This window comes from Solenopsis invicta, chromosome 16 (assembly GCF_016802725.1).
Source record: "Solenopsis invicta isolate M01_SB chromosome 16, UNIL_Sinv_3.0, whole genome shotgun sequence".
In the NCBI taxonomy this organism is placed as follows: Eukaryota; Metazoa; Arthropoda; class Insecta; order Hymenoptera; family Formicidae; genus Solenopsis; species Solenopsis invicta.
The window spans coordinates 23,218,606-23,245,923 of NC_052679.1; the positions used below are offsets into that span (position 1 = coordinate 23,218,606).

At 27.0% G+C, this 27,318-nt stretch overlaps 3 protein-coding genes across 3 annotated transcripts; 1 reads left to right on the forward strand and 2 right to left on the reverse strand.

Moving 5' to 3' along the window:
- Window positions 1-1,626: 1,626 nt before the first annotated feature.
- On the forward strand, window positions 1,627-11,473 carry LOC120359776 (nose resistant to fluoxetine protein 6-like). The gene is made up of 14 exons (XM_039458784.1): window positions 1,627-1,921; window positions 2,069-2,340; window positions 4,869-5,110; window positions 5,175-5,368; window positions 5,503-5,609; window positions 5,955-6,182; window positions 6,268-6,484; window positions 6,666-6,831; window positions 6,943-7,022; window positions 7,747-7,842; window positions 9,206-9,335; window positions 9,516-9,699; window positions 11,086-11,228; window positions 11,302-11,473. The coding sequence occupies exons 2-14, from the start codon at window positions 2,118-2,120 to the stop codon at window positions 11,437-11,439; spliced, it is 2,148 nt and encodes a 715-aa protein (XP_039314718.1). The 5' UTR covers window positions 1,627-1,921; window positions 2,069-2,117; the 3' UTR covers window positions 11,440-11,473.
- Window positions 11,474-12,537: 1,064 nt separating this feature from the next.
- Window positions 12,538-18,005, reverse strand: LOC105197917 (venom allergen 3). The gene is made up of 5 exons (XM_026134981.2): window positions 17,789-18,005; window positions 13,555-13,725; window positions 13,375-13,456; window positions 13,147-13,279; window positions 12,538-12,904 (listed from the first exon to the last, which is right to left on the reverse strand). Exons 1-5 carry the CDS (start codon window positions 17,912-17,914, stop codon window positions 12,724-12,726), a joined length of 693 nt encoding a protein of 230 aa, XP_025990766.2. The 5' UTR covers window positions 17,915-18,005; the 3' UTR covers window positions 12,538-12,723.
- A 3,374-nt stretch (window positions 18,006-21,379) lies between these two features.
- LOC105199698 (venom allergen 3) lies at window positions 21,380-24,362 on the reverse strand. The gene is made up of 5 exons (XM_011166900.3): window positions 24,141-24,362; window positions 23,499-23,669; window positions 22,737-22,818; window positions 21,928-22,060; window positions 21,380-21,685 (listed from the first exon to the last, which is right to left on the reverse strand). The coding sequence occupies exons 1-5, from the start codon at window positions 24,267-24,269 to the stop codon at window positions 21,514-21,516; spliced, it is 687 nt and encodes a 228-aa protein (XP_011165202.1). The 5' UTR covers window positions 24,270-24,362; the 3' UTR covers window positions 21,380-21,513.
- Between the last annotated feature and the right edge of the window lie 2,956 nt (window positions 24,363-27,318).

Consider the following 27,318-nt stretch of genomic DNA (forward strand, 5'->3'; position numbering starts at 1 on the left):
GTTTTATAGATCGCTATTGAAACTTTACTTATCAATAACTTCTCTTGACATTCACAAAAGAGGTTCTAAACTCATAATATCTTTGTATGCAATCTGTCTTCATCAAACATTGCAGTGGTCTCATTAGTCATTATTATTCGTTAGAAATTTGTAATATGAAACGGTTGAAAAGTTGTAGCTGTCCCACAAACTATAGTTTACCGTTTCCGTTATTTTTTCTTCATCTACATCTTATACTCGTGTGATGTTATGTTTTAATATTAGGAAAATTCTTATGGTTTAATTAACATTTTTAGGATTTAAAAAATTTTTTGAACAGGAGTAACGGTTTTTTTGAAAATTGGCTTTTTTCGAACTTTAACTCTATAAAACTCCTGAACGGGTCAACGTATCAACCTCCGTTTGTACTAAAATTTTTCTTTTCTTATACTCTTTTAAATTATTACAATATGATGGGTTTTAATTGAAATATTTGTGTTGGGGTCCCGCAAAAAGGGGACAATTTCCATCCCTTGAGGGGGGCAATTTCCATAACCTTGAAAAAAGAAATTCTTGAAATGATCAAACATGTATTTTGCAGGTCCGTAATTTTGAACCGTTTCCAAAATGTAGCATGAAGTTCTACAGATTTTAGGAACACCTTGTATACGAAATTTCTTGTTAACCTTTAAATTATACCTTTTTTTTCCATTTTTCTTATTCACAAGTATAATTTATTATAATTGAAAATATACGTTTTTTCTTGTAAAGAACTTATTAAAGTAGCGGAAACATAACGGTATGTGATTTTTTTGGACGTTACAATTTAAAGATTAAGCTTCCATTTAATTAAAGAAATCACTGCGTTTATTACGCGTTTATAACGCTGATGATATCATATACTGTTTTCTCATGAGGTCTTATACATCATTTAGTGTTAAACAAGTCACGAATTATAAATGTTTATACTTGTAGATTTTCTCGTTAATTTGAGCAAAGATATAATTATTCGGTATTATTACGCAAATTAATTTACTGCATAATGATGATTCTGCAAAATATTAACTTTAGTTTTATACGTAGGAAAAATATATATTTCCCACGTATTTAATTCTGAAAACATATTTAAAATCTCTCCTGTACAAATTGCAGTAAATATATTTGTACAAATATATATATATAAAATTATCTATTATATGTATATGTTTATCTATACTCACATTTTTATTTTACGTCACAAGTTGTATATTATGTCATTAGAATTAATTTATTTGCATGCCCCGTATAGCACGTAATATTGCAATATAACAACAATATTGCTGCAATATTGCTGTAATATTACAACATTGTTGTAATATTACTGTGATATTGTGATATTGTCGCAATATTATTGCAATATTACGTGCTGTGCGGGGCTGTAAAGTGTGCAAAAAAGTACAGCGTCAAAATCAGCCATTTCGAGGGTGTTATAACTTCTAATCTTTGAGATATCTGATAAAAAAAAAATATATAGATCTAATACTTTTTGATACATTAACAACATGTATAAAGTCTATTGAAACCAATGAAGGATAGTCGATGGTTTCTATGTAAGTTACTTGAGTTTCTCCCGCAGAGAGACTACTTAACGGTGGGAGAAGCTGCCTCTTCGATGTATTATATTAGATTAGTTTGTCTTAGAAACTTCAGATAATCGTGTTGAAAAGTTTCTCGGTCTTGGTGTCTCAAGTAAAGGTTGACGTGTTCGATGGTAGTATCCTGATGCGCGAATTTGTGATACAATTTAATTTACTAACGCGAAGAAACAAAACTTTAAAACCGCAGCAACATAATAAAAGTCTGAATATTATAGTCATGTAAAGTCGAAATTGATCGATAAGGACACTAAACAATTCAAAGCAACGTTTTTTTAACTTAATGTAAAAATATTTTGAAAATACCGGTAACAATCTTTTTTAGTTTTATCAGAAAAATTGTATTTCTCTTATATTAATAAAAAAAGTTTATATTAACGCAGTAAAAAAATTCATTAAACGAATAAAATTATTAGTCATAAACAAAAAAGATAATTTGTACACGTATTTGCCAGATTTCAGTAAGAAAGAAGACGAGTAATACCTACAGACAAAAGCCTCATAATGTTACGCCAACAACATCTGTTTATTTGGTGTATCTGCACCAATTTAATTGCGTTATTTTGTGTTCCTGTACACACTCAAGAATTTAATAATGTTCGTATTCAGACAACGCCCGTTTACGCCATTGCTTCGAAAGCCGATCTTCTCAACTCAACGACATGCGGAAAAGAGTTGCAAAACTTCCGAGACGCTGTTGATCAACAGATACTATGGAGCTTAAAAGGTAAGTAAAATTCTTAATCGTAATCATACTGATATTATGCTAAACTAATTTTAAATACTAAAATCTGATAAAGAAAATAAAAAAGATTATTCTTCTTTATCCTGATAGTACAGGAACACTTTTGTAACATTATAAGGACACAACATTGAAACACTGTTATATTTATGTTACACCATGTTTCTGAAACATCTATTGCAACAACTTTTAAATGTCCGCTTTGATCCCCAATAAACGTTCTTTAAATATAACAGAAATTTTTTTGAAAGATTCTAATAAGATTGCTGCAATGTTCTTTTTGGTTTTTATTTATAACATTTGCAAATATATATTAAAGGAATAAATATTGGCTACATTGAGCAAAAAGAAAAAAATCAGTGAGCACTTAGTAATTTTTTTACGTTTCTCCTTGACATTTTTGTTAAGAATGTTAACATTTGAATTAATACATATTAACAGGATTGGGAACGTTACTTTGACAAAGTAACGCGTTATTATTACCGTTACATTTTGTAAAAAGTAACTCGTTATCGTTACTCGTTACTAATTTTATAAAGTAACGCGTTACCGTTACCGTTAGTTTGAAAATAACGATTTGTTACTTTTTCGTTATTTTTTTGTAATGCTAAAGTATCAAGTTATTAAATTTTAAAATTATTTAATAATTAATATTGTAATAATAAATATTAATACTTTAAATTCTTTAAACTTATATACAATTGTATAGAACATAATTTTTTTATATTTATTTAACTTGTCTAATAATTTTTTGAATTTTTTATATTAATATTTTATTTACTTTTTACTATTTTTATGCTGCACAATTTTTATAGAAATTTAGATTAAACATTGTTTTTAGACCTCGTTACATTTTAAATCTCAGAAATAAATCAAAATTTTTTCAACAATATGTATATGTATACATACTCATAACAAAATTAATAAAAAAGACTTTAAGTTTTTATACAATAGTAAATACAAAATTTGGAAAAAATCCCAATTTATGTAAAAAAAATATTATCAATTAATTGAATTTTTGTCAGGAAACTGTAACATATTAAAAGTAAAGAGTTTACCGATGTTATTTTTGTTCAAATTGTGTGGAGTCTTTTAATATAAAACAATGCAAAAAAATCTATTTATTGCGTGATAAAAAACATTCTATGTATACTTAAGAACATGATTCTTTCACTAAATCTTATTATAAATGCGATTCATAATCATCACATATGAATGATTGTGCTCGATTATGAATAATGATTAATTAAACACTATTGATCAATACAAAAAATCAACTTTAAATTAATTTAATGAGTAATTGAATATTTAAGATCATTCTTCAATTGTATGTACATTGCGCATTATTAGGCTTTTAAAAATTCATTGCCATTTGATTTGAATAAAAATATTTGTATCCAATCAAGACTCTAATGCGCGATCAGTGCGCGAACTATTAAATAAACAATAAGGAACTAAAGTAACAAAAAAGTAACAACTGAATTCGTTACTGTTACTACAAAAATGTAATTTAATGACGACGTTACCGTTACCGTTGTCGACATAAAAAGATAACGCTCGTTATCGTAAAAAAGTAACGAAAACGATAACGGCGTTACAACTAACGCGTTACTTTCCAATTCTGCATATTAAGGTCAATACTGCCAAGACGTAAAAATTAAATTTCAATATATAAATTATCCAAAGTGCCTGCACCAAGTGGCGTCGTTATACATATTTCTGCACTAATGGAATTTTACATACAATAAATTGACACATAAATAACACATAAATTGAATTGTATAAATGCAGTATAACAGGTGAAATTTCTAATTAATTTTTAAATTAGTTTTATGTTAGTTCTCTTGTTGATGAGTTGGCGTTAGATAATAAAGGTATGGAAAGTATGAGTAATAATTTTTTGTAAACCAAGTCTCCTTATCTGTAAAATGCTGAAGAGAACAAATATTCTAGTCGAATCATGTAAACCAGTAAATAAATGCTTAACTTATATTTATTAATATACACTACATTTAACTTATAGAGGAGAAGAGGGTAATATTTTACACTTGCCGATCTTCCTTTGTGAGTAACTGTTATTGAAAAATAACTTCAGTAACTGTTATTAAATTTGGAACGGATAACGGTTATCAAGCTAAACAGTTATTTTTAACAAATAACAATTTTACCAGCATAATAAGATGGATATTATATTTGTCGTACAATAAATTTTTAAACATGTCGATTGATTGTAAAATAAAGAAATTCTTGAGTCTTTAAAAAGCTTATCGACGCTTCCTATTCATAAAATGCTAATTCCAACGAAAATGTTATAGCATGCCAATTTATTGCTTTATTGCATTATGATGCCAACTGACGCTTCTGTATGTACAACAAATAGGAAAAATAACTGTTTAGCCCATAGCTAGTCTACTCTTTGGTGGCAAACTAGTGTTAAGAAATTAACTAATTATAAGAAAAAAAGCTAGTATTTGTTTTGAATAAATAGCTACAGTCTAATTTTTATTTTACAGTTTTAGATTCCAGTGGCGGATATAAACCAGGTTATTTTTACGGAAATAATTATTGGCTAGGCAGTCGTAGTCAGTGTCTCGATATGATGACTAAAAATTTTATGACCTTATCATGGGAAATATTAAATAATACGCAGTATAATCATTCGCAACAAAAATTTTCGCCTTTTGAAATAAATTACTTTGTTGCTCATTTTAGACACAATAATACTCTTCAACATTACATGCATGTAGTTGAAGAAGTAAGTTTACAAAACTGTTTTAAGAAGGATGAAAATATTTTTATAATATATTATTTTATTCTAGAATGTGATAACGCTAGGACTCTGTCTGCCAGCATCGTGCTCTACAAATAATCTAAGCTTTATTTTGGAAAGAATATTACATGATAAAGTTATCTTAACGTTTGATTTTTATTCCACCGATCTTTATTTGATTCAAGTTAAAGATCTAAAATATAATGACAAGTGGCTATCCGGTGGTGCATTATTTTTTATCTGGTAAGTTTTAAGGAGAAAATGACAATTATTTCACAATACGAACAATAATATCGTGTATTAATAAGATGTAATAATAAAATATTTTTTTATTTTTTACAAGAGTTTGAAGATTAAAGGCAATATTCTATTTTTAGTATAGGTTTAGGATTTTGTTTTATGACAACAATCGGAACGATATATGATGTATTCATTAATCAAAAAAGTGTTGTAGTGAAAAATGAGATGAATGAAACTAATGGAAGTAAGTGTGTCATATTAGCACTCAAAATTTTTATTTTAACAAATTACTTACAATTTTGATATACTACAGATTTTATTTTCTAAAACTTTGGTTTACTTTCTTGTATTAATCTTTTAATTTTTTATCAAACTATTAATTTCTTGTTTAATTATTTACTAAATTATTTAATAGTTCGTTTCTACTTAATTATTATTTTAAATAATTAATTACCAAACTGGCATTTTTGCTACATTTTGTGCACGGCTTATTTGAGCGTTTGTATGCATTTCGCTTACTTAATATTATTTTTAATCTTGAACCTTTTTATTTTTACATTAGTATAAAAAGTTTTGAATTATGATTTAGATATCAAAGACGAGTCCAAAAGAATGGAAATAAAATTAAATCCGTCTTCTCATTGGAAAAGTGTAATTGGAACAGTATTAATATGTTTCTCCGCTTATACAAATACGAAAAAAATGTTTAGTACAAAATTAAATACTGGTACAATACCGGTCCTTGAGGGCTTAAAAGTTATAAATATGTGTTTTATAATTGCATTACACGTTATAGTTTTTGAAGTAAATTTTTTTGGCAAGTACATTTTGAATTTTTTACAGAATGAATTATTTTTTATCTCTTGTTTTTTTGTATAATAAAATTTGCTTTTTGTTTGCAGATAATAAAGTATGGATGTGGAAAACTTTGGAAATTTGTGACTATTTAATTGATCCAATGATTGGACTCGTATCAGTCGACATTTATCTTTTTTCTAGTGGATTTTTGGTGGCTCATTGGTATTTGAGAGATAAAGCAAACAAAATTCTGATTAAGCCATTCAGATATACAGAAAAATTAAATGAACTTTTTATTAACATAGTAAAAAGATTTCTTCGGTATGTTTTTCTGTTATATTTACAAACAAAGAAAAACAATAATAGACGTAATAAAATTACTGATTTAATGAAATAAATCTATATGTGTATGATGTATAAAATTAAAAAATTAATTTTTTTATTTTAATATTTAAATAAATAATTGCTCCTTTTTCACATCAATAATTATAATTTTGTTAAGGTTGACACCAACTTACATAATAGTGTTGGGAATAACGCAATTGAGTTCAGTTTGGTTTGACAACACATCTCAATTTTATGCGTATGAGAAGTATCACAAAACTTGTGCAAAGTACTGGTGGAGAAATCTTTTATACATAAATAATTTATTTGCTGTAGATGAATTGGTATGAACATGGTTTGATTAAAATTATTTCAAATTAAAGTAATAGGATGAAAATGGTATATTTGAAATAATATTTAAAAATCAAATTTTTATTCTGAACCTTTTTTCATAGTGCATGAATTGGAGCTGGTATCTGGCTGTTGATACGCAATGTTACGTAATTGTTTTAATGATATTAATTTTATTAACTATGTAAGTAATCAAATATAGATTGTAGGGGAGACTGGGGTTCAAGAAGCATGTTTGTGCCCTATTTATGTATTTACGATGGAAGAAACAAAAGAAAGTTATTGCAAACCTTATAAACGCTGTAATATTATTGAATAATATTATTACTATTAAATAATATTATTCCTGAAATATTATAGTATTTAATATTAATGAAAGATGATTATTTGTGTCTTCTGATAATATTATATGAATATTATACATATAAGAAGTAAATAATATTATTTACTTTAATATTTTAAATAATCTGGAATATTTCAAATATAAGTAACTTTTAAATATAATAATTATAAAATTTATAAATATTTTATGCATAGAAATTCAAATTATTTTTTGAACAAAAGTAATATTCGTAGAACGTTATTATAATATTCCATATGTTGAAATAATATATCACAAGTATTATACGAAAACGGACATATTAATACAATATTTCTGTAATATTAAAATATATTGTATATTCTTGAAATATATTTTTTTAAATATTCCTGTAATATTCTAAAAATATTGTAGCCTTTATAGGAAAGCATCTCTTACGTATGTAACATAAGTTTTTACGCTTCTAAGGTTTTTATACTTTTACTTTTTTTTTAATTTTATTTAAATCAAACCTGCATTACATGTCCCAGTCTCTCCTAGTGTATTACGGCTTTCATATATTTAAATAAATATATATTGTGAATTTTAGGTACTTCTACGTTGCTGTTATAATATTGGGCGCACTTTTAATAGGATCAATTATTCTTACTGGTTATATTTCATATGTTTATGAATATATTCCATCGTATGTTATTTTAAACATTCATATATATAATATATATATATATATAAGAAGGTAATATTGGTTGCTTTCCAATTGTCTCAGCCCAAGGGTTGTTAGTCAGCTGTACAGGCTTGTGTTTTTTAGTTCAATTAAACAATTACTAACCGCGTCAGCTATAAATGAGATTGAAATAATAAAAACTCAGTTTCTATGATTATTAGAAATTAAAAAATGGCAAGGGATGTATGTGGACATATTAATGAAAACATATATATGTCAAGATGTATTAAGCAATTGGAAAGTATCCATTATAGGTCGGGTAGGTATTATGGGTATTATGGTCATTCGTATTATTTTTGTTATTATTATTCTTGTTAGACGAATGAACGTAAGTGCTCTGGTATAAACGCTGCATCTCACATTGTAAGCAAAAAGATAAAAAGTTTTAAAGGTAACATTTTATGCAATTACATCTATGCAATTACAAAAATTAAATATAACCTGAACTTTTGCTTTATACAAGAGCAATGTATGATTAAGTGACGGATTTTAATAATTACTTTTAAACTCATTTGTTTAGTCTGCGTAATATAGTAGTGTTAATATGCAAACATTGCACTCAATACAATAGCCGGCATTTGTTAGGGGTAAGATATTTTTATTTTTGGGCATTTTGAAAATATGAGCATTGAAAAATATATATTATGAAGATGGTGAAAAATAGGACTTCAAGTTGAAAAATAACGATGTTTTCCACAGTTTTAATGAAAAGTTAACAGCGCTATTGTGTTCAGAAGATCGAAATCCGTAAAATTTATTATATTTTTTACGTTATCATTAATGGGCAAAAAATTAATGAGCTTTATTTTACGACGTTGTCTTTGAGATTTTTATTAACTTAAATTTGCACATCAATCGTAGTGCTGTGATATAATCTCGATATAATTTTATTGTTACTTTTTCCATAAAAATTTTTTAACTTATTGTTAGCAGACCGTATTTATCACCCCGGTTTGTCTTCGACCCATTATACAGTATCGCTTTATTTTTATAAATAATATTCAATATCACAAACACGTCTTAAACTTCGAGTTTAGAATCTTTCGAGAACACAGTTTGATGAATATAATCGTTAAGTTTTCAGTTTAAAATATTCGTTATTAACAAAGATATTGTATAAAATGTAAACATATGGCCATAATACCATCGCTTTCTCTCTCACTCTGTTCTTCTTTCTCTCTTTATATATATATATATATATATATATATATATATATATATATATATATATATATGTGTGTGTGTGTGTATGTATATACATATAAAATAACTTTACTAAGAAATTATTTACCAGCCTGTAATTTCTTACTTCTTATTGTTACAGATTTCATGAATTATATAGATTTGCAAATGTCTTATACCTCCCACCATGGACGAGAATAAATTCATTTATTATTGGTGCAATTACAAGTTATATTTTAATAAAATTAAATAATATTTTGCTCTGGAAAAAGGTTAGATATTATTATTGTATAACATATAACATATTAAAAAAAAAATGGACATTGAAGTAATTATAAAATATATAAACTACTATAATTTATTATTAATTTTTTTGTAAATTTATTAAAACTTGATATAGTGCTTGATATAATAAATAAATATGTGTTCAAATAATTTGATATACATTTTAGAAAATTATAGTTCTATGCTGGTGCGTCTTTTGTCTTGCCAGTGCTTGTAATATTTTAGTATTATTTGCGATTAATAAGCGATACGTATCCGTATTAGGTATTGCTGTTTATATTGCTTTACAAAAAACTCTTTGGGCTATTGGTTTAGCATGGATTGTAATAGCGTGTACTACGAAACATGGAGGTTTGTTTATTTATTAATTTGTAAATTTATCAAAAAACAGTGTATGTTTAATGTGTCTAATGTGTACAAATACATATACACACACATTATACATACATGTACATATAATGTGTTCTCAGGGGCGCGCGTATATTTTTGTGTATGTATGTGTGTATATATCTATGTATATATACCTTAATAGCATATGCTGTCATACGAATATTCTAAAACATTCATAATTATCGTACTTTTTTTACTTTTGTTTTATAACATTATCGTACAATATCATGTGTTATTAAGATATGTATCAGGTTGGTCAAAAAAACTGTTCGTTTTTTAAGTTGCCATAACTGACACGTTTGCATTCAAAGCAATCGACGAAAGAGCAGAGAAAACGCGATTGTTTTGAATTTATTTAACGTTACAGCACAAACTGTTGCAAACGGAGAGTGCCTGTGAAATATTGTAAGTTTGCAATAAAATTGCAAAGTAGAGCTTTTAAAGTAGCAAATTAGGCCAATTCTGTTTGTACGATTTTAATAGAAGTACGAATACGTTTCGCAATTAGATTCATTGAAATTTGTGTGAAACTTTCAGACGAGATGTAATTACCGTCAGTTTATGCCAATTTTGGTTTGAAAATTGTTTTTATATTTATTTATTAAAAGTGTAAAGTGTGAAATATTTATAGAATTATCCATCATGGGCTCCTATTAAGAAACTAAACGATTAAAGTACTTTTATTGTCGGCAATTCGAAAGAGTTTAGACAAAACTCAAGGATCTTCGGCTTCAACTTGTCAACCGTAAAGGTATCATCTTTCACCAGAACAACTCTTGACTTCATGTAAGTGCATCCACGCTGAGAAAAATTGGAGCGCTTAAATGGAAATTTTTCAAACATCCACCATACTCCTTTGACTTTCTTTTACTCTTTACCGCCCTACTATCATCTTCCCAGACCTTTGCAATATTTCCTTAACGTGAAAAAAAAATCGATTTAGCGGACAAAGTCAAAAGATAGTTGGACCGTTTCCTTAATTTCATGACTAGATGCCTTCTTCGAGAATGGGATTTTCAAGCTTGTAGATTGATAACAAAAAGTTATCAGACAAAGCGCAAACTATATTGATAATTAATATAAAAACGCTTTTTATAAAAAAATATTTTTGTTCTTTTTACATAAAATACGAAAAGACTTTTTGATCAATCTGATATGCTGTTTGTGAATGTCTTTGCATATGCATGCACGCGCGCATGTGCGTGCGTAAATGTGCGTGTGCGTGGACATGTGAGTGTGTACATACAGTATGTTTTAAAGACGTACTATATTATATTTTAAATTTTGTTATAGTTTAAAAATCTGTCGTTTTTATTAAGGTTTTATTAAGGTTTATCTTTGTTACAGGCATCGTTAATAAGCTACTATCGTTTAAAGGTTGGATCCCTTTGAGCAGACTCACTTATTGCGTTTTTCTTTTACATCCTATCATTATACAATCGATTAGTTTACACAGTGAAACATCAATTCATTTTGAATTTCTGCCGTATGTAAGTATACGAATTTTTTGAAATTTTAATATTAATAAAAAATGAATTAACTTTATTTAATCTTTTTATCCAGGTTGTTCTATCCGTGGGATATATTGTAATTAGTTACTTGTGCGCTTACGCATTGTCTATGATAGTGGAAATGCCTAGTCTCTTGTTAATGCAAACATTCCTCCAAAATCGTAATAGGGTAGATAAAAAAATATTGTAATTTTAATATAAATATGTAAAACTATACATGTAATATATGGTATATTTCCAGAAGTTTACAAATAATTAAATGTTTTAGAAAATACACGTTTTACAAAAAAGTTTAAAACAAATATTTTAGGATTTGAAAAATGTTATGTTTTTAAGCAATTATTGAATATGTGAACATATGTATCTTATTTGAAGTAAATGACTTAACTACTGAATAAAAATAAATGTAATGAGACGCTAAATAAATAGTAGTACAGATTATTATAATCCTGCATATCATTCTCAGAATCTTTATATTTATTAATATAATTTTGTTGTAACCATTTTTCACACATTGTATGTACACATACACATAGAGAAAAATAAAAAAAATAAAATTTATTTTAATTTATTTTGGCATATCACAAAACGGATGTATTTATAGAGGCTAATTAACTGAGAAATTTAGTAAAGATCAAAACCAGTATTAGAACATCAGGTGAAAAGATCTATGGTACAATACAAAAATTCATCAGTTATAAATTTACTTATTATCGTTTATTGTACATTACTTGAAAAATGACGTTCATTTAACTTATGTTGGAAATAATTATTCATAATTATTCTGACCAATTTTAATAATCTACATGCTTCTTTGTACGTGCCAGAAGTTGCAAACAAAATGTCCGGAGTTTTTGTCTGTTAAGTTCTAGTTTTGGAATTTTAAATATGGCTATTTTATTTGGTCTCACTAACTCGGACATTTTGAGATTATACACGTTTTACACATATATCTGACTTACCCGAGCGCCAACAATCATTTACTGCTAAAGTCACATGTAACGAGAAATTCAAATTGAATTTTGTCCGGCTTTAACTGACGCATCCTGTATGTAATTGTACATTGAAACATGATTTGGGGTTTAGAAATTACGAATATAAATTATTTCATTTATTGCACACATTTATTTCAGATATATTACATATATATATATATATATATATATATATATATATATATATATATATTATTATTATTATTATTATTATTGTTTGCGTTAGAAAGTTATTAACAAAGAAAACGTGATATTAAACATTATTTCAGATAAAGAAAGACAGAGAGAGAGAGAGAGAGAGAGAGAGAGAGAGAGAGAGAATGAGAGAGAAAAAGAAAAAAAGAGAAAAGAAAGAGGAAAATACTATTTTATTCTGTATTAAACCATTATGACAATTTTAATTGTCTATTTCTACTGGTAAGCCAGCTTTTTAGTTATATTCTCACTTTGTTTCATATTACTATTACATTTCTAATTTATTAATTAGATTTTTTTTCATATATTTTCTGACCTTGCCAATTTCCACTTGGACCATAATTGCAAACTAAGGTTTTTTTATTCCAGCCATCTGAGTCATCGTGATAGTTCATTGAACCACAACCGATTTTTGTTGAGTTATTCCAGACCACTTGAGTATAGTGGCCTGTGTTTGAATCAAATCTACAAATAGATATTTTTTGTTGACACTTTAAACATACGTCACAAGGGCAGATGCATTTTAATTTGTTATTATTTATAGTGATACCATTTATATACTACTTCTTACATACATGCATAAATTTCTTACATTTATATATAAAGGCTATATAGTCTTTGTCCAATCTAAATAATTGATTTCTTGCTTATCAATGTGTGTAAAACTTATATGTAATTAGAATATTGAATATTAGAAGAAAACTTACGTATAGCTATCAACTCCATTTTTGTCAAAATCTTTGACTTCATCATACCACATTTGGACAAAATCTTTCATAGGCGTGTTGTTTTCACCCGAATTGTATGTTATAGCTATGTTTTGACCAACTACATATCTGTCTGCAATGGCATGCATTATTTAATTACAAATGACTGAATGAGTCATTCATTTAATTTACAATTATAAACGTTATTGTAAATGAATCAATACTTACCTACATTTCTGCACTTGTCATGTTGGAAAACGCATTGATTGGCCCATCTTTGTGCAATTTCTGCTAGTTCGTCGTCCCAGTCCTAAGATATTTATTCAATTTACTTATTTATGTTTTTTCAATTGTTATATGTTTTAATTTATTGTAATAATATTGTATATACATTATACATTGTCTTACCATTTGTTTCATCTCAACCGCCGCATATTGAGCCCCAGGATTTCCTCTGGATTCTTGACCTGATGCAACATATTGTCTCAGTCTATTATGTTCATCTACTATAGTTTTTTTATCATCATCACTAAGGCCACTACGAGGTGACGATCCGCATGCTGATGCTGGTTCTGACGACTACGATATGATTTTTAGGATTAGATAAATATTTTTTAATATAATATATGTAAATAAAAGATTTTCTTATTTAGAAATCTCAACAATAACGCTTTTTTTCACTGTTGAAAATGTTACTTTAAAGGAGTAATTCGTTATCGTTACTTTTCAAGTAATATTTTATTACTTTTTCGTTATTTTTTGTTACAGTAAGTTATTTTAAAATTACGTACTTGATAATAAATGTTAAATGTACTAATAAATATTAAAACTAACTCTCTAACAAGCTATTCTATATGTAGAGTAAATTTTTCTTTAAACCTATTTAATAATTTTTCTAATTTCTTATGTTTTAATATACTTATTTTTACAAGAATTTAAATTAAACGTTTTTTTTAAATAAACATCAATGATATTATTAAGAATGCATTTCAATAACTATTGCTAGTACTGAAAATCTGTAAGGTAAAATATGTCGGTATTTACGCTGCCAAAGTAGAAAAAAAATAGGAGTAAAAATAGTTTGCTCGAACCACTCTGTTATATGCCTTTATGCTATATTAATATTGCATTATGATTTCATTATTGTTAATATCAACAAAAATATCGTGAGCTGAATCAATTTTTCCATGTGATAAATAGGGCGATAATTACGATCTACGTAAAATGATTACTGTAGAAAATATAAAAAGTTTAAAGATTATTTCATCATACGTAAATGTAGAGGGATAGTAAAAGATAGAATACAAGAAAGATACAAGTGCATAGTTCTAAGCGCACTGTGCATAATAAATGTTTAACAATATGTCAATGTAATGTCTACATTACATTGATTACAACAAAGAGAAATAGGGATCTAGGGTTCGGTTTGTTCTTGTGGATTGACGATAAATTCGTAAAATTGTTTGAATTGAATGACTATTTACATCAACGCTTATTATAACAGATAGGTTTGGTGTCGTGGTTAAGTACAGTTATTATACTTTGCTGTCGCGTGCCGCGACACACACGCGGTGTCGAGACGTCGGCACGTGTGGAATCAAATTGCGATGAAGACCGTGACGGACGTGGCTGTGTGAGTCTTAATAGTCACTCTTTACTTTGTACTTTGTAACTCTCCGCCTTTTCAATTTCCGGCGATGACTTACTTATATTTGCGATATGTTTGCACGCATAGCAAGATTGCTCAATTAACTGCATGAGATTGCTTTCCGGGATTTCCTAACTTTTCCGAAATCCATGATTGCTTTTTCTTAGCCTTTCGACACATTGCTTGTGCAAGCGGAATGCTTTCCGAAATCTCTCGAAAGGCTTCTTTCGAAATAAAGTTTACTTTACGCGAAATGCTGTTTTAGAGCTTTAGCATCTCTTTTTGGGATTGTATGGTAATACGATTTTTATTGTCATGCATATTAGTTGTAGTTCTCTCTATAATAACATGTAATAATAGTCGACATTTTGTTATAAGGCATTTTTAGACTTTTGAGCATTTTTTTTGATCAAAATTTTTTCAAGATACATTTTAATATTTTTACACTTTATTATTCTTTTTAAACTTGGTCTTATTATCATACATGTTCGTTCGAGTGCTTTTTTATTATTTAATTATTTAATCAGCTGTGTACATTTCGAGTTATGCAAAATTAAACAATGATACGAGATTTTGATAATGTGGACTTATGCATACTGATGTCTCAATAAGTATAATACGACCTCTTTCTCAAAAAGTTTTTATATCAAAGTAATTTAATAAGTTAATTGTAGTTTCACCCTTGAAAAAAAGTTGATAAACTTGTTTCAATAAACTGATTACTGATCAGTAACTGATGATATTTTATCAGTTAACTGCGAAATATAATCAGTTATTGATTATTAATTAGCAGTGCACTGCTAATTAATAATTTACATTATATGTATAATTATAAATTTCTAGAGAGAGAGAGAGAGAGAGAGAGAGAAAAAGTCTATATGCGGAAGGCTTATGTATACGTATAATATTATTTGTATATATTCTACAATATTTTCTCTTATTTTGAATAAATATATTTTGCGAAAATTGTACCAAAATTTTAACAATGTGTTTTTTAAATTAAAACTAATTTTTTTAATTTTTTGTGCTGGGCTATATTATCACTCCTATTCCTTTTTGGCTCATTATGCGGTGTCATTATATTTTTATAAATAATATTCAAGAAATATGCCATAACATACTTTGAGTCGAGAATCTATTGTGTTTGATGAATGTAACCGTTAAGCTTTTTATTTAAAATATTCATGATTAATAATATTATATAAAATGTAAACGGATGGTCGCAATACCATATAACAGTAATTTAATAGTGATAAGTAGATGAAATTAGAATCAAACAGACAGCTCAGTTAACGGCGGTCAATGAGGCCAGACCAAACCTTTAATATTGATTATAGATTTTATTTCGCGTGGGTAAAAATCTTCCCCCTCCTTTTAATTATCATTTCTAGAAATAGTAAGAAACTCGCGCGGGGGGTTATTGCCACTTCTGGTTATAAAAGGGAGGTGCAGGTGTGGGGACTTTATCTTTTAGTTCTTGAGTTCTATCGCATCTTGAGTGTCAAACGCGGTCTCAGTCTTTGACGAGCTTTGTCATAATTTATAAATTTGATCGCTTTATTCGTTTTTATCAGTGAAGGTAATTTGTCATTAATTAATTATTTGATTGAATTTGATATTTGATCCGTTGTTAATGAATTTCCTTCCTGAACTTTAACTCAGTCGCTGACATTAGTGTAGCGACAGTTTTTAATTCTTTATTAAACGATTACATGCCCCGTAAAGATGCACAACGAGTTAAAACGGATCAGATTCCAGATTAATCAATGTTTTCAGTTAAATAAGTACTTTTTCTCTTTATATCTAAAATTACTATAATTACAAAATATTTCATAAACCTTTCCCAAAACTAGCCATCTTGAAAACTCAAATTCAAATTATAAACTAACTCCATATTGAATTAAAACTTCAAAATATAAATTCATATAAAGAAACAATCCGCTATACCTGCATTATAAACTTTTATTTCTTTTTGGTGAAGATTAATTACAAAGTCTTTCGGGTAAATTGCTGAAATTCTTTGACTCAAAAATATTATCTTATAAAATTTGTTATTTCGTTCAACTAATCATTTTCAAATCGTAACACTGCATTCCATGTTGTATCCTATTTCTACACTTATTTTCATACATTTTATTTTTTTTCTTAATATTGAAGTTAAATTTAAATTTTGGATACTTTCCAAAATTGAACGTCATAGTTAAGAACGTCATAGTTAAGAACGTTAAGAGTTCTGCATAAATTAGAAGTCTTATTGTTAGTACATATTATATTTATGTTTAAGTAATATATTAATTTAAAAAAGGTAAAAAGTAATATATTAATTTAAAAAATTACTAATATAAAATATTAGTAACTTTGAGTGCATTGATTTACCAACAATATTGAAATTTATACACAAAAAGACAAGTATTTGATATTATCTATCTTTACTTTATATAGAAGCAAGAAGTACATAATAAAAGTACGACATGTTAAACTTAAAATTTAATAAATATCCTTGAATGGATCATAGCTGCAGATGTTATCAATATTACATAAAATATACTTAATCTTATTCTAACTATGATATATTAAACGTTTGTAAATCTAGGGAAATATTATTTTTTTATTAATATAGTCACAAAATAATTGTAAAATTATTCATTAAGATAAAAATTGCATTGCAACTTTATAGATTCCTTTGAAAAAGATATGTACAAAAGACTACTATCCTGTATTTAATTCTTTTTCTTTTTAAATAGCCTATAAATTATTAGTTTTAAAAATTGAATAATGCAAAATATGCATATTATTCAGATAGTAAAGAGTTATTAGTTATTATTTTGACGTCAAAATGATATTTTATTACGATCATATGAGACCAAAATGACAATAAATAATGTCAGTTTGCTACTTTGGTACAGATACATTTTTGAGATATTTTGAAAAATTTAATTGCAAAATACAAAATACCGTTTTTACATTTGTGTGGACGTAACTATTGTTACTTACAGGGTATTGGCACATAGTATGACTATGATCCTCGCTACATGATTTCATGTTGCAGTAATCGTCGGCAGTTACAATAGTAAATACCGCGAGTATAACAAGACACAAAAGTTTGCCGATTCTTGCCATTATTCTTCTTTGTTTTGATTTGGTATTTTTTTATTTTTCAGTTATACGATTTTGCCTCCTAGATTTTTTTGCACACTACTAACTAGCCGATGAAACGCAGCCATACTTTATATAGTGCGTTATCAGTTTATGCAATTTGCATAACACATTTATTCATAATTTGCATAAATATTGTCTCTTTCCCTTCTCTTTGTTTTTAAAAAACTTTATCTCATTCCTTGTACATAATAGACATAATGTCAGTATAATTATTTGTTTTATCTAGTATCTAAAAATAAAAATAAAATATGTTAGAATATGTTCTATAATGTAGTTAAATTTTAAAACATATATTAACATTTTATTATTATTTACTAAATAAAATTGAAATAATTAATTATTAATTACTGTTTTGTAAAGAAACTGAGATATAATAATAATTAATCATATTATATTAATCATATTACAAGTGATAAGTTTATTTTAAATAATAACATTAACTTGCTACTTTCTACATTATCTGCTCTTATCAATGTACACTCACCCGCAATAAAAAAACGCCACTGGCCACCAACAAACAATGTTCTACAACATATGATTTTTTTTTATAAAGTTATAGCTTTAAAAAAAGTGTTACAAAACGGCACAAAAAAAATTATATGTTGTAGCAAATTGTTAAAAATATGGATTTGTTTAAAAATTAATAAGTTTAAAAGCTCATACATTTTTGTGCTAGAGAGCCAATTTCTCTAAGCAACGCAAAATAATAGTTAAAAAAAAAAATTTTTTTTTCCAATGTTTGTTTTCAATGTTCGACATTTTGTGAAAATTGTTTTTAATTAAATTTTGATTTTCTTAGTTATCAAGGGAAATGTTTTAATTTGAGCCCTTTTTCAACTCAATCTGATACTTTTTCGTTAAGTTATCGCTATTTAAAAATATTAAAAAATTATGATAAAATTTGGTGGCCCATTTTTTTTGTGGATGAGTGTATTATGAAAAAAAAAAAAAATTATATAGTCATAAAACAAACAGAAATTTATATCTTATTGAAATTTTAATAAGAAACGAAATAATATTACATTGTTGTATTTTATATAAACAACATACATTGATATTTCGAAATATTACATAACGTTAATATCGTGAATAGAAAAATTTATAATATATAGGGTGTACGTTGAAATTTAATGCATTTTTAAAATAAATTGTTCAATAACATGAAGACATATCGTTAAAAACGAATGCATATGAAAAACGTGATTAAAAAGTCATAGCATACATAACAATAAAAAATTGTCATAGTTAACTAAGGCATATCTTTATTTGCGCAAGTGTACACAAGCCACATTTGGCATTCAATTCTATAATTGAAGTTATGTAACACGCAGAAGAAAGAGCATATTGATAGAGGCCACTTTGACATGCAATACACGTATGTACTATATTGTCACATTGACAATTGCGCATTATTATAAAAGATGTTCAGGGTATGTATTCTGTAAACGCTTTTCGTTCTTAACGATAGTTGTCGGTGTCACTGCATAAATATTTACATGGCAAAAGAGCTGCGCAACGACAATTATTATTGAGAACAAAAAACGTGTACAGAATACATACCCAGAAAACAAACAGTCTAAGGAAATTGTTACGAAATAGCGAATATAGAAGAAATTTTAATTATTGCTTTTCGAAGAAAATAATTTAGATTAAATTTTGATTAAATTTTATCAAGATATTGTGAGTACAATATTTGAAATTAAGTAGAGAAGAAGATAGTATTAGGTCAATGTAAATATTATGATTTGTATTTTCTCCGTCATCAAGTGACGAATTGTTACAAACTACTTATGAAGTAATTTGTTTATTAGTTGCTGTTGTGTAACGATACTAATATGTCAATAGACGATAGCCGATAATTGTTATAAGGCATTTTACTTTTGAGCATTTTAAAACTTTTTTAAGGTACATGTTAACATTTAATTACACATGCTTCTTTATTATTTTTAACTTAAGCATATAATTATGACGCAAATGTAAGTAAATTTGAGTGTTTTTTTTTGTTATTTATTTTTTTATTCGGCTATACACATTCTGAGTTATGCAAAATTATTCAGTAGCATTATTTGTAGCATTTTGTTAATATGTCTACCTAAGCGTCGTTATTATTGAGATTTTCATTTCTTTGGTTGTCACTCTGAAGAGCTGCATTCAGAAACATAAGAGATATCATTTTATTCTTTTTTTTTGTATTAGGAAAAAAAGGCTCTGAAGAAATAAATCGAATTAAGAATTCAGATAGGGCTAACACAAGCTATTCGTGTGTGAATTAATGTAATTAGCGAGCAAAAATTATCACATAGCATACAATTATTATTGCGGATGCTTATTTATTTTGCTCATAATCAGTCTTCTGTAACCGTTTGTTCCATCCATATCGCAATTACTTTGATCGTCTACTTGTTAAATTAACGTTAATTTAGTGTAAGCGATTGTATCTTTGCAAGAAATTTTTTCGTTTGTGTATTTTATTGCTCGGCGGGATTTTTAGAAAAAAAAATACATAACTGTTTTAGTATGACCATGGGAATAAAAAATAAAATAAACCTATCATACAACGACGCGGACAGTAAAGTATCAAAATAACGCACATGGCCTACGCAGATGTACTGCGTCAATTTTGGATCTGGCCAATTTGTACCTGCGCTACTATCAACCATCGTATGTGGAATGAAATGTTAATTAACACTGAAGATGATCCAAAACTAAGATTGAAACGTTTGTAATAATAATAGTACGCTATGTAATAATATTTGTTGGCTAATTACATTAATTCACACACGAACAGCTTGTGTTGGCTCTATCGGTATGAATTCTCAATTTTATTTTATTTTTGTTGCTTACCGAATGTTGAAAGTAATAAAAGTAATAAAAAGCATTTGGGCCCATATCTCTGTCTTCAGAAATGCAAGTATAGCAATTTATTAACACAGTAGATTATCTACCATTTTTGAAGGTAAATTCCAATAATGGAAAATCGATTAAAAATATATAATTTTATAATAAAATACTGTATTTTTTAAACATAACCAATTTTTTAAATTTATTTTTTGAATGACTATATTATCATTCCTTTTCTTCTTTGACTCATTACAGTATTATCACATTTTTATCATGTCCTAAGTAATAAATATTTCATAACTTTGAGTCTAGATTCTATTAAACGATATTTGGATACATATAGTTGTTAAGTTTTAATATAAAATATTAATTATTAACAAAGCTATTAAAAAATGTAAATGATTAATACCATTTTCTTTTCTATTGATGCTTGTATGATTTTATAAATTTTTGTTTTTTATGTACGTAAATATAATGGTTATGTTTAATAATTGTAGAAAAACTCAACATCAAACAATATTAGAATGAAAAAAGAGAAAAAGAGGAAAAAGGTTGAAGGGAAATATATATATATTAAGAGCAAAATATATATTATGCTTCTTTTTATTTTTCTAGCAATAAAACATTACAATTTTGTATTTATTTTCCCAGATTTTATGAAATCTTTTTTCTATTGTATCTGTATAGTATATCGATTAGATTTATTTCCTTCGGTATATTTATTTCCTTTGATATATTTTTTGACCTATATAATTTCCGGATGGGCCATAATTGCAAACTAAGTAATTCGCATTCCAGCCATTTGATTCCTTATACTTAATTCGTCCGCAACCGATTGTCTTCGTATTAGCCCAAACCACTTGAGTATAGTGGCCTGTACTTGGTTCAAATCTGTAAATAAATTTTTTTATAGATTCATTAAATATGTCATAAATTTGATATCATAAATACCTTCAGAGGTATTTTAAAAACTTTGATACTATTGTAATACCATTTACACAATATTTTTTTTATATAAAAAATTTTGGTGTATTCTGAAGAATTGCAGACTCAATTTGTAATATTTTATTTTTGTTAATATGTGTAAAATGTATATATTATTAGAATATCTAATATTAAAGAGATATACTTACTCATAATAATCAACTTTATTCCTATCAAATTTATCTACTTCATCATACCACATATCGACAAAAGATTCCATAGGCGAGTTGTTGTCGCCCGAATTGTATGTCATAGCTATGTTTTGACCAACTGCAAATCTGTCTATAATGACACGTATTATATAAATAAATTGTATTATGCATTCAGCTAGTATACAACTATTAACTTTTAAACGCATCACTTCTAGCGCCAATCATAAACGCAGCACAAAAGATCTGGGAGACTCGTGCAAATTTGAAAAGTCATAACTTTGGTTTTAATCAATATTTTTCAAACATGTTCTTTCTTTTATAAAAGTTCAGATTCTTAAAAGTGTGACAGTATAAACAGCATTGTCAAAAAGTTATCTATTTTAAAATTATTAAGGGAAACCTATTAAGCAAAAATAAAGAGAGGTAAAAAATCCATTTTTTTAATTAAATCATATTTTTGCAACAAAAAATTTCTAAGGTCTTATAATACGATGTTTTAAAGATGAAGAGTAATATTTTTAGGAAATATTATTAGTATTGTCATTCTTTTTAAAAAGTAAAATTATTCAACAAAAAAATATGATGATACAAAAATTTTATTTCTGTGCTATTTGAATTTTAGATGAGCTCCGAAGTTGTTCAACATTACAATTGATAATGGAGACTTCTAATTTGCTTCTCTCCCTTACCTCAAGCCTTCTATCTCATTTCATCTTCGCATATAGCAAACGATCACAATTTCCTATAGGGTCTTCCAGACCCAATGATGTGTTTAAGGATTAATACACATACAAGCCGGTACTTACCCACATTTCTGCACGTATCGTGATTAAAATTACATTGATTAGCCCATCTTTGCGCTATTGTTGCTAGTTCGTCATCCCATACCTAAGAAAACATGTGTATTTATATATTATAATTTGATAGAATATATATACATACATACATACATACATATATATATATATATATATATATATATATATATATATATATACATATATTTAAATACATAAATGTATAAATGTATGTGCATGCACTACGATCAAAATTTGGGAAAAAATTTTCTTCAATTTTCTTTTTCGTATATAATAGTAATAATTTTCTTTAAATAAATTTATTTTTGTTAGATAGCATATAATTTATGCTGTAAATAATATTATAAACAATATTCCATTTCTTTTATTTTTTTATAAATTATAAAGTATCAGAAAAAAATTTGTAGTTTACTTGTTTTACCTAACTAAATACAAGATATTATTCGAACGCTTTAGAAAATTAGTTAAACTAATGTTAATTAGTTTTAAACATTAATTTTTGATTTATACAAAAGATGTTACAATTTTAAAAGACACTATTAAACTTTTAAGCTAAAATCATAGTGGTTAAATTACAGTTTTATTTGTTTTTAATAAATTAAAAAAAAATTGAGTTAAAGTAAATTATGTTTCAAGTATTTATCTAATGTGTTTTTCCTATTAATGTTTTAACGTAAATAACATATTATAATAACATTCTTATTATATGTTTTAACGTATTGTAAATAACATATTATATATTTGTCTTACCAAAGCTGGCATGCTAACTGCCGGAGGTTGTGGACCTGGATTTCCTCTGCTTTCCTGACCCGATGCGACTCTCTGTCTCAGTTCGTTATGTCTTTTCACTATAGTGTTTTTCTCAGCCTCAGTAAGACCATTATTACTCCATTGTCTGCATGCATTTGATGGGGATGATGACTACGGTATGATTTTTAGGATTAGCTTATTACATTCATAATATGTAAATCAAATAATTTTATTAATAAGTACATCAGCAATAATGTTTCCAAAGTGCAAGTACATAAAAATAATTTTAAAAAATAAGTATTGTACATCAATAATAATGTTTCTAAAGAAGAGAAATAAAAATTTCTATTTAGATGAAATTTTTTATACATTACGTATTTTTTTATAAATTAAGGAAAGAAAAGAAAAGAAATAATCTTTTAAATATAAGTAATAATAAACAAAATAATGCAATCTGAATACACTTTCTGTTTTAATAAGAAATAATCTAAATGTCTCTACTCTGCAAAGGAGTAAAGAAATCTTGATTATTGCAGTTTTTTTGTTATTTTATTTAAAAAAATAAAGAAACAAACTCTACACCTTTTGCTGACACACTTTGTATACATTATTTCATGTGTACATAATTATATTGTCACTTACAGGATATCTACACATAGTATGTGAACCTCTCTGTGAACATGATTCCAAGTTGCAGTAATCAACTGCGATTACGTTATTAAACGTTATCGTAGTTATGGCAAGACACAGAAGAGTATAGATTCCCGCCATGATCTTTTTTTGATATTTTGTAACTTTTACCGTGGTTTTATCAATGTTCTCGATTCCTTTGCAAGTTACTAATGAGCTTGACGGAAAGTGACAACGACTTATATATCACACGTTATCAATGATTAATGTAAATATCATGATATATTAACATTTTGTTTATTTGCAGCCTTCAAGAGTAGTGCCTTCTTTCTCTCTCTCTTGTTTTCAACAGTCGTCATTAAGAAAACATTACTTCATTGCTTATTCATTGTACAAATAATAGAAATATTATCTGTATTGTTTGCTTCATTTAGTATCTCTCGCAAAATGGAAATGTCTTTCTTGTTAACGTAACTATAACTTATTTCAGATGCTATTCATTTATTGCTTTTATGTACTTTTGCACACAAAACTTGAAATCAATAAATTGCATAACAATTTTAATTATGTGTTTTTGATATATAATACTTCAAATTAATTTTTATTCTAAAATTTTATTTTCAGTATAAACAACATTCAAATACACTGATTGTGAGAGAAAAAATTTCTAAGTTTTAATAAATATTTATTTTAAAAATATTAATAAACTATTTACTGGCGGTGCATAAATATTTAATCAATAAGGAAAAATAATACTTAAATAAATTTAATAGTTTTTGTATTAAATAAATAAATATTTATATTTAGTAATATTTATAAATATTTCATTAGTACTATTTGAATAAATATTTATTATTTAGTAATTTTTCTCTCAGTATTGCCATTTTATTAGGGGTGTGCGGGTACCTGAGATTTCGGGTTCGGATCGGGTCGGGAATATTTTTCGGGATCGAGTTGGGACTCGAAAGTTTATAAAGTTTGGGTACCCGAAATCGGGTCGAGACCCAAAATCGAAACGGAATTCTAAAATTTTGTAAAGTTTGAGTACTCGGATCTAAAGTCGGGTCAAGTAGCGGTCAGAAATCTAGATACTTTATACACTGATGTGAGAAAATATTACAAAATTTACGTAAAGCATTTTGTTTATATTGAATTACTAAATTTGAATACTGCCAATAAAATATTTACTTACAGTACATAAGTATTTACTCAATAAAAAATGATAATTAAATTAGTGGTCACTCCTTGTACTTAATAAATATATATTTATGTTCGGAAAAAATTTTATTGGAGCAATATTCAAACAAATAACTATTAAAATTTAATAATTTTTTTCTTACATCAATGTATAAGGTATTTAGATCTATGACTGCTTTTTGACCCGATTTTAGATCTAAGAACTCAAAATTTACAAAATTTTGGGATTTTGTCTCGATTTCGGATTCCGACAGAATTTCGGTTACCCGTAAGTTTCGGGTACCCAAAATTTTTCGGATATCCGAACTTTACAAACTTTCGGGTCCCGACTCGAACCCGAAAAAAAAATCCTGACCCGAAGCTCGGAAACCCGTAATTTCAGGTACCGCACATCCCTACATTTTATACATTATTTATTTTTATTGATAAGTTCTATATATAAGAAAATTATATTACTATAAAATAAACTGTAAAACAGATTTGTATCTTCTTCAGATTTTAAAACAATTTTGATCATATTGTTGTGTTTTATATAAATAAGTTATTCTGAAATTTAAAATATTGCAATATTGGTATCATATATAAAACAATGTATTTATAACATAAATGCAAAAAACGCGCGCGCGTGCGCGCACACGCACATAAATGTTTCAGAATTACTTTTTATTCAGAGTTATATTTTTGGCATAAATGGTTCAATGGCAATGAAATGTATCACAAAAAAACAAGTGTTCTTGAAAACCATGTTATTGAAGTTTTAAATGTTTTAACAGACATATATAATAATAAAATATCGTCTGACTTAATTATAGCATCTTTATTTGTACAATTGTGTGTGAATTATATTGACATTTAATTTTATAATGATGACGTACAAGCAGAATAGACAGTATACATCTAAATATGAGAACTCTTTTTTCCCTAAAAAGCTATAAAGAATTTATTGCAAAAAATAACTGCAGCCAGGATTTGAACCTAGGATTTTTTTAAAGAGAGAAAGAATTCTCACATTTAGATGCTTGTTGTCATCAGTTATTATTAAATTTTTTTTCAATTTAATATTGTAATATTATTTCACGTACAACTTAGAACAAATGTGAACTGTTCTTTTAAGATTAAAAAGTTATTCGGCACGTAGTTTTGTCAACTTGAAAATTGATATAAAATCACAATAAATATTACCACCAAGATCTAGCTTGGACCTATAAGTTTCTTCGTTTAATATTCCCGGTTATAATTACAAGCTGCGTATTAAATTTAATGTCTGGCAAACATACAGCACGCAGTTTAGAAGAACTTGCAAATGTACATAATTATTGATTATATAAGAATAAATTTACATGGGAAATTATTATTGACTAAGGTCCGCTTGCGACCAGTTAGTTATTTTTTCAATATGTTGATACACTTTCCGGCTATAATAGGTTTAGTCGCTGAAATTATATATAATTTTTCTAAAAATTATTTAAATTAAAAAGATATTATTTTAATTTTGAGGTTCAGTATTCTTCACTTTATACTTTTAGAAATAGTTCAGTATGATTATTTTAATTGTTACATCAGGTGATTTGCATTACACAGTCTATCATGGAAACCAATCATTTATAAATCCAGGACCATGAAAACCTATCAGGTTAATTGAAAAATCATCACAGTCTGCTTAAATAATCTACAGCTTATTAGTATTCGTACGTATTAAAAGAACTGGGCGTCTTAAAATGGCACAATTATTAATCACGCACTTTATTGAAAAATCATCGTTTTCTTCTCTCTTTTCTATTCTTTTGAGTCTGGTGGACATCAAAAAATGGGGGTTTTTATGGGCGGGTAGTTATTCGTGTGTTCAAGAAGAGATGAATAAAAGGCAGAAATCCATTCACGCGTGCACCTGACACCAAGCTTTGAGTCGTGAGAATCATTTCGAAGATTTTTCAAGATCTTTTTTTGTCGCACTCCCTCTATTGTAGATACTCCGTTTGAACATCTTTGGGAA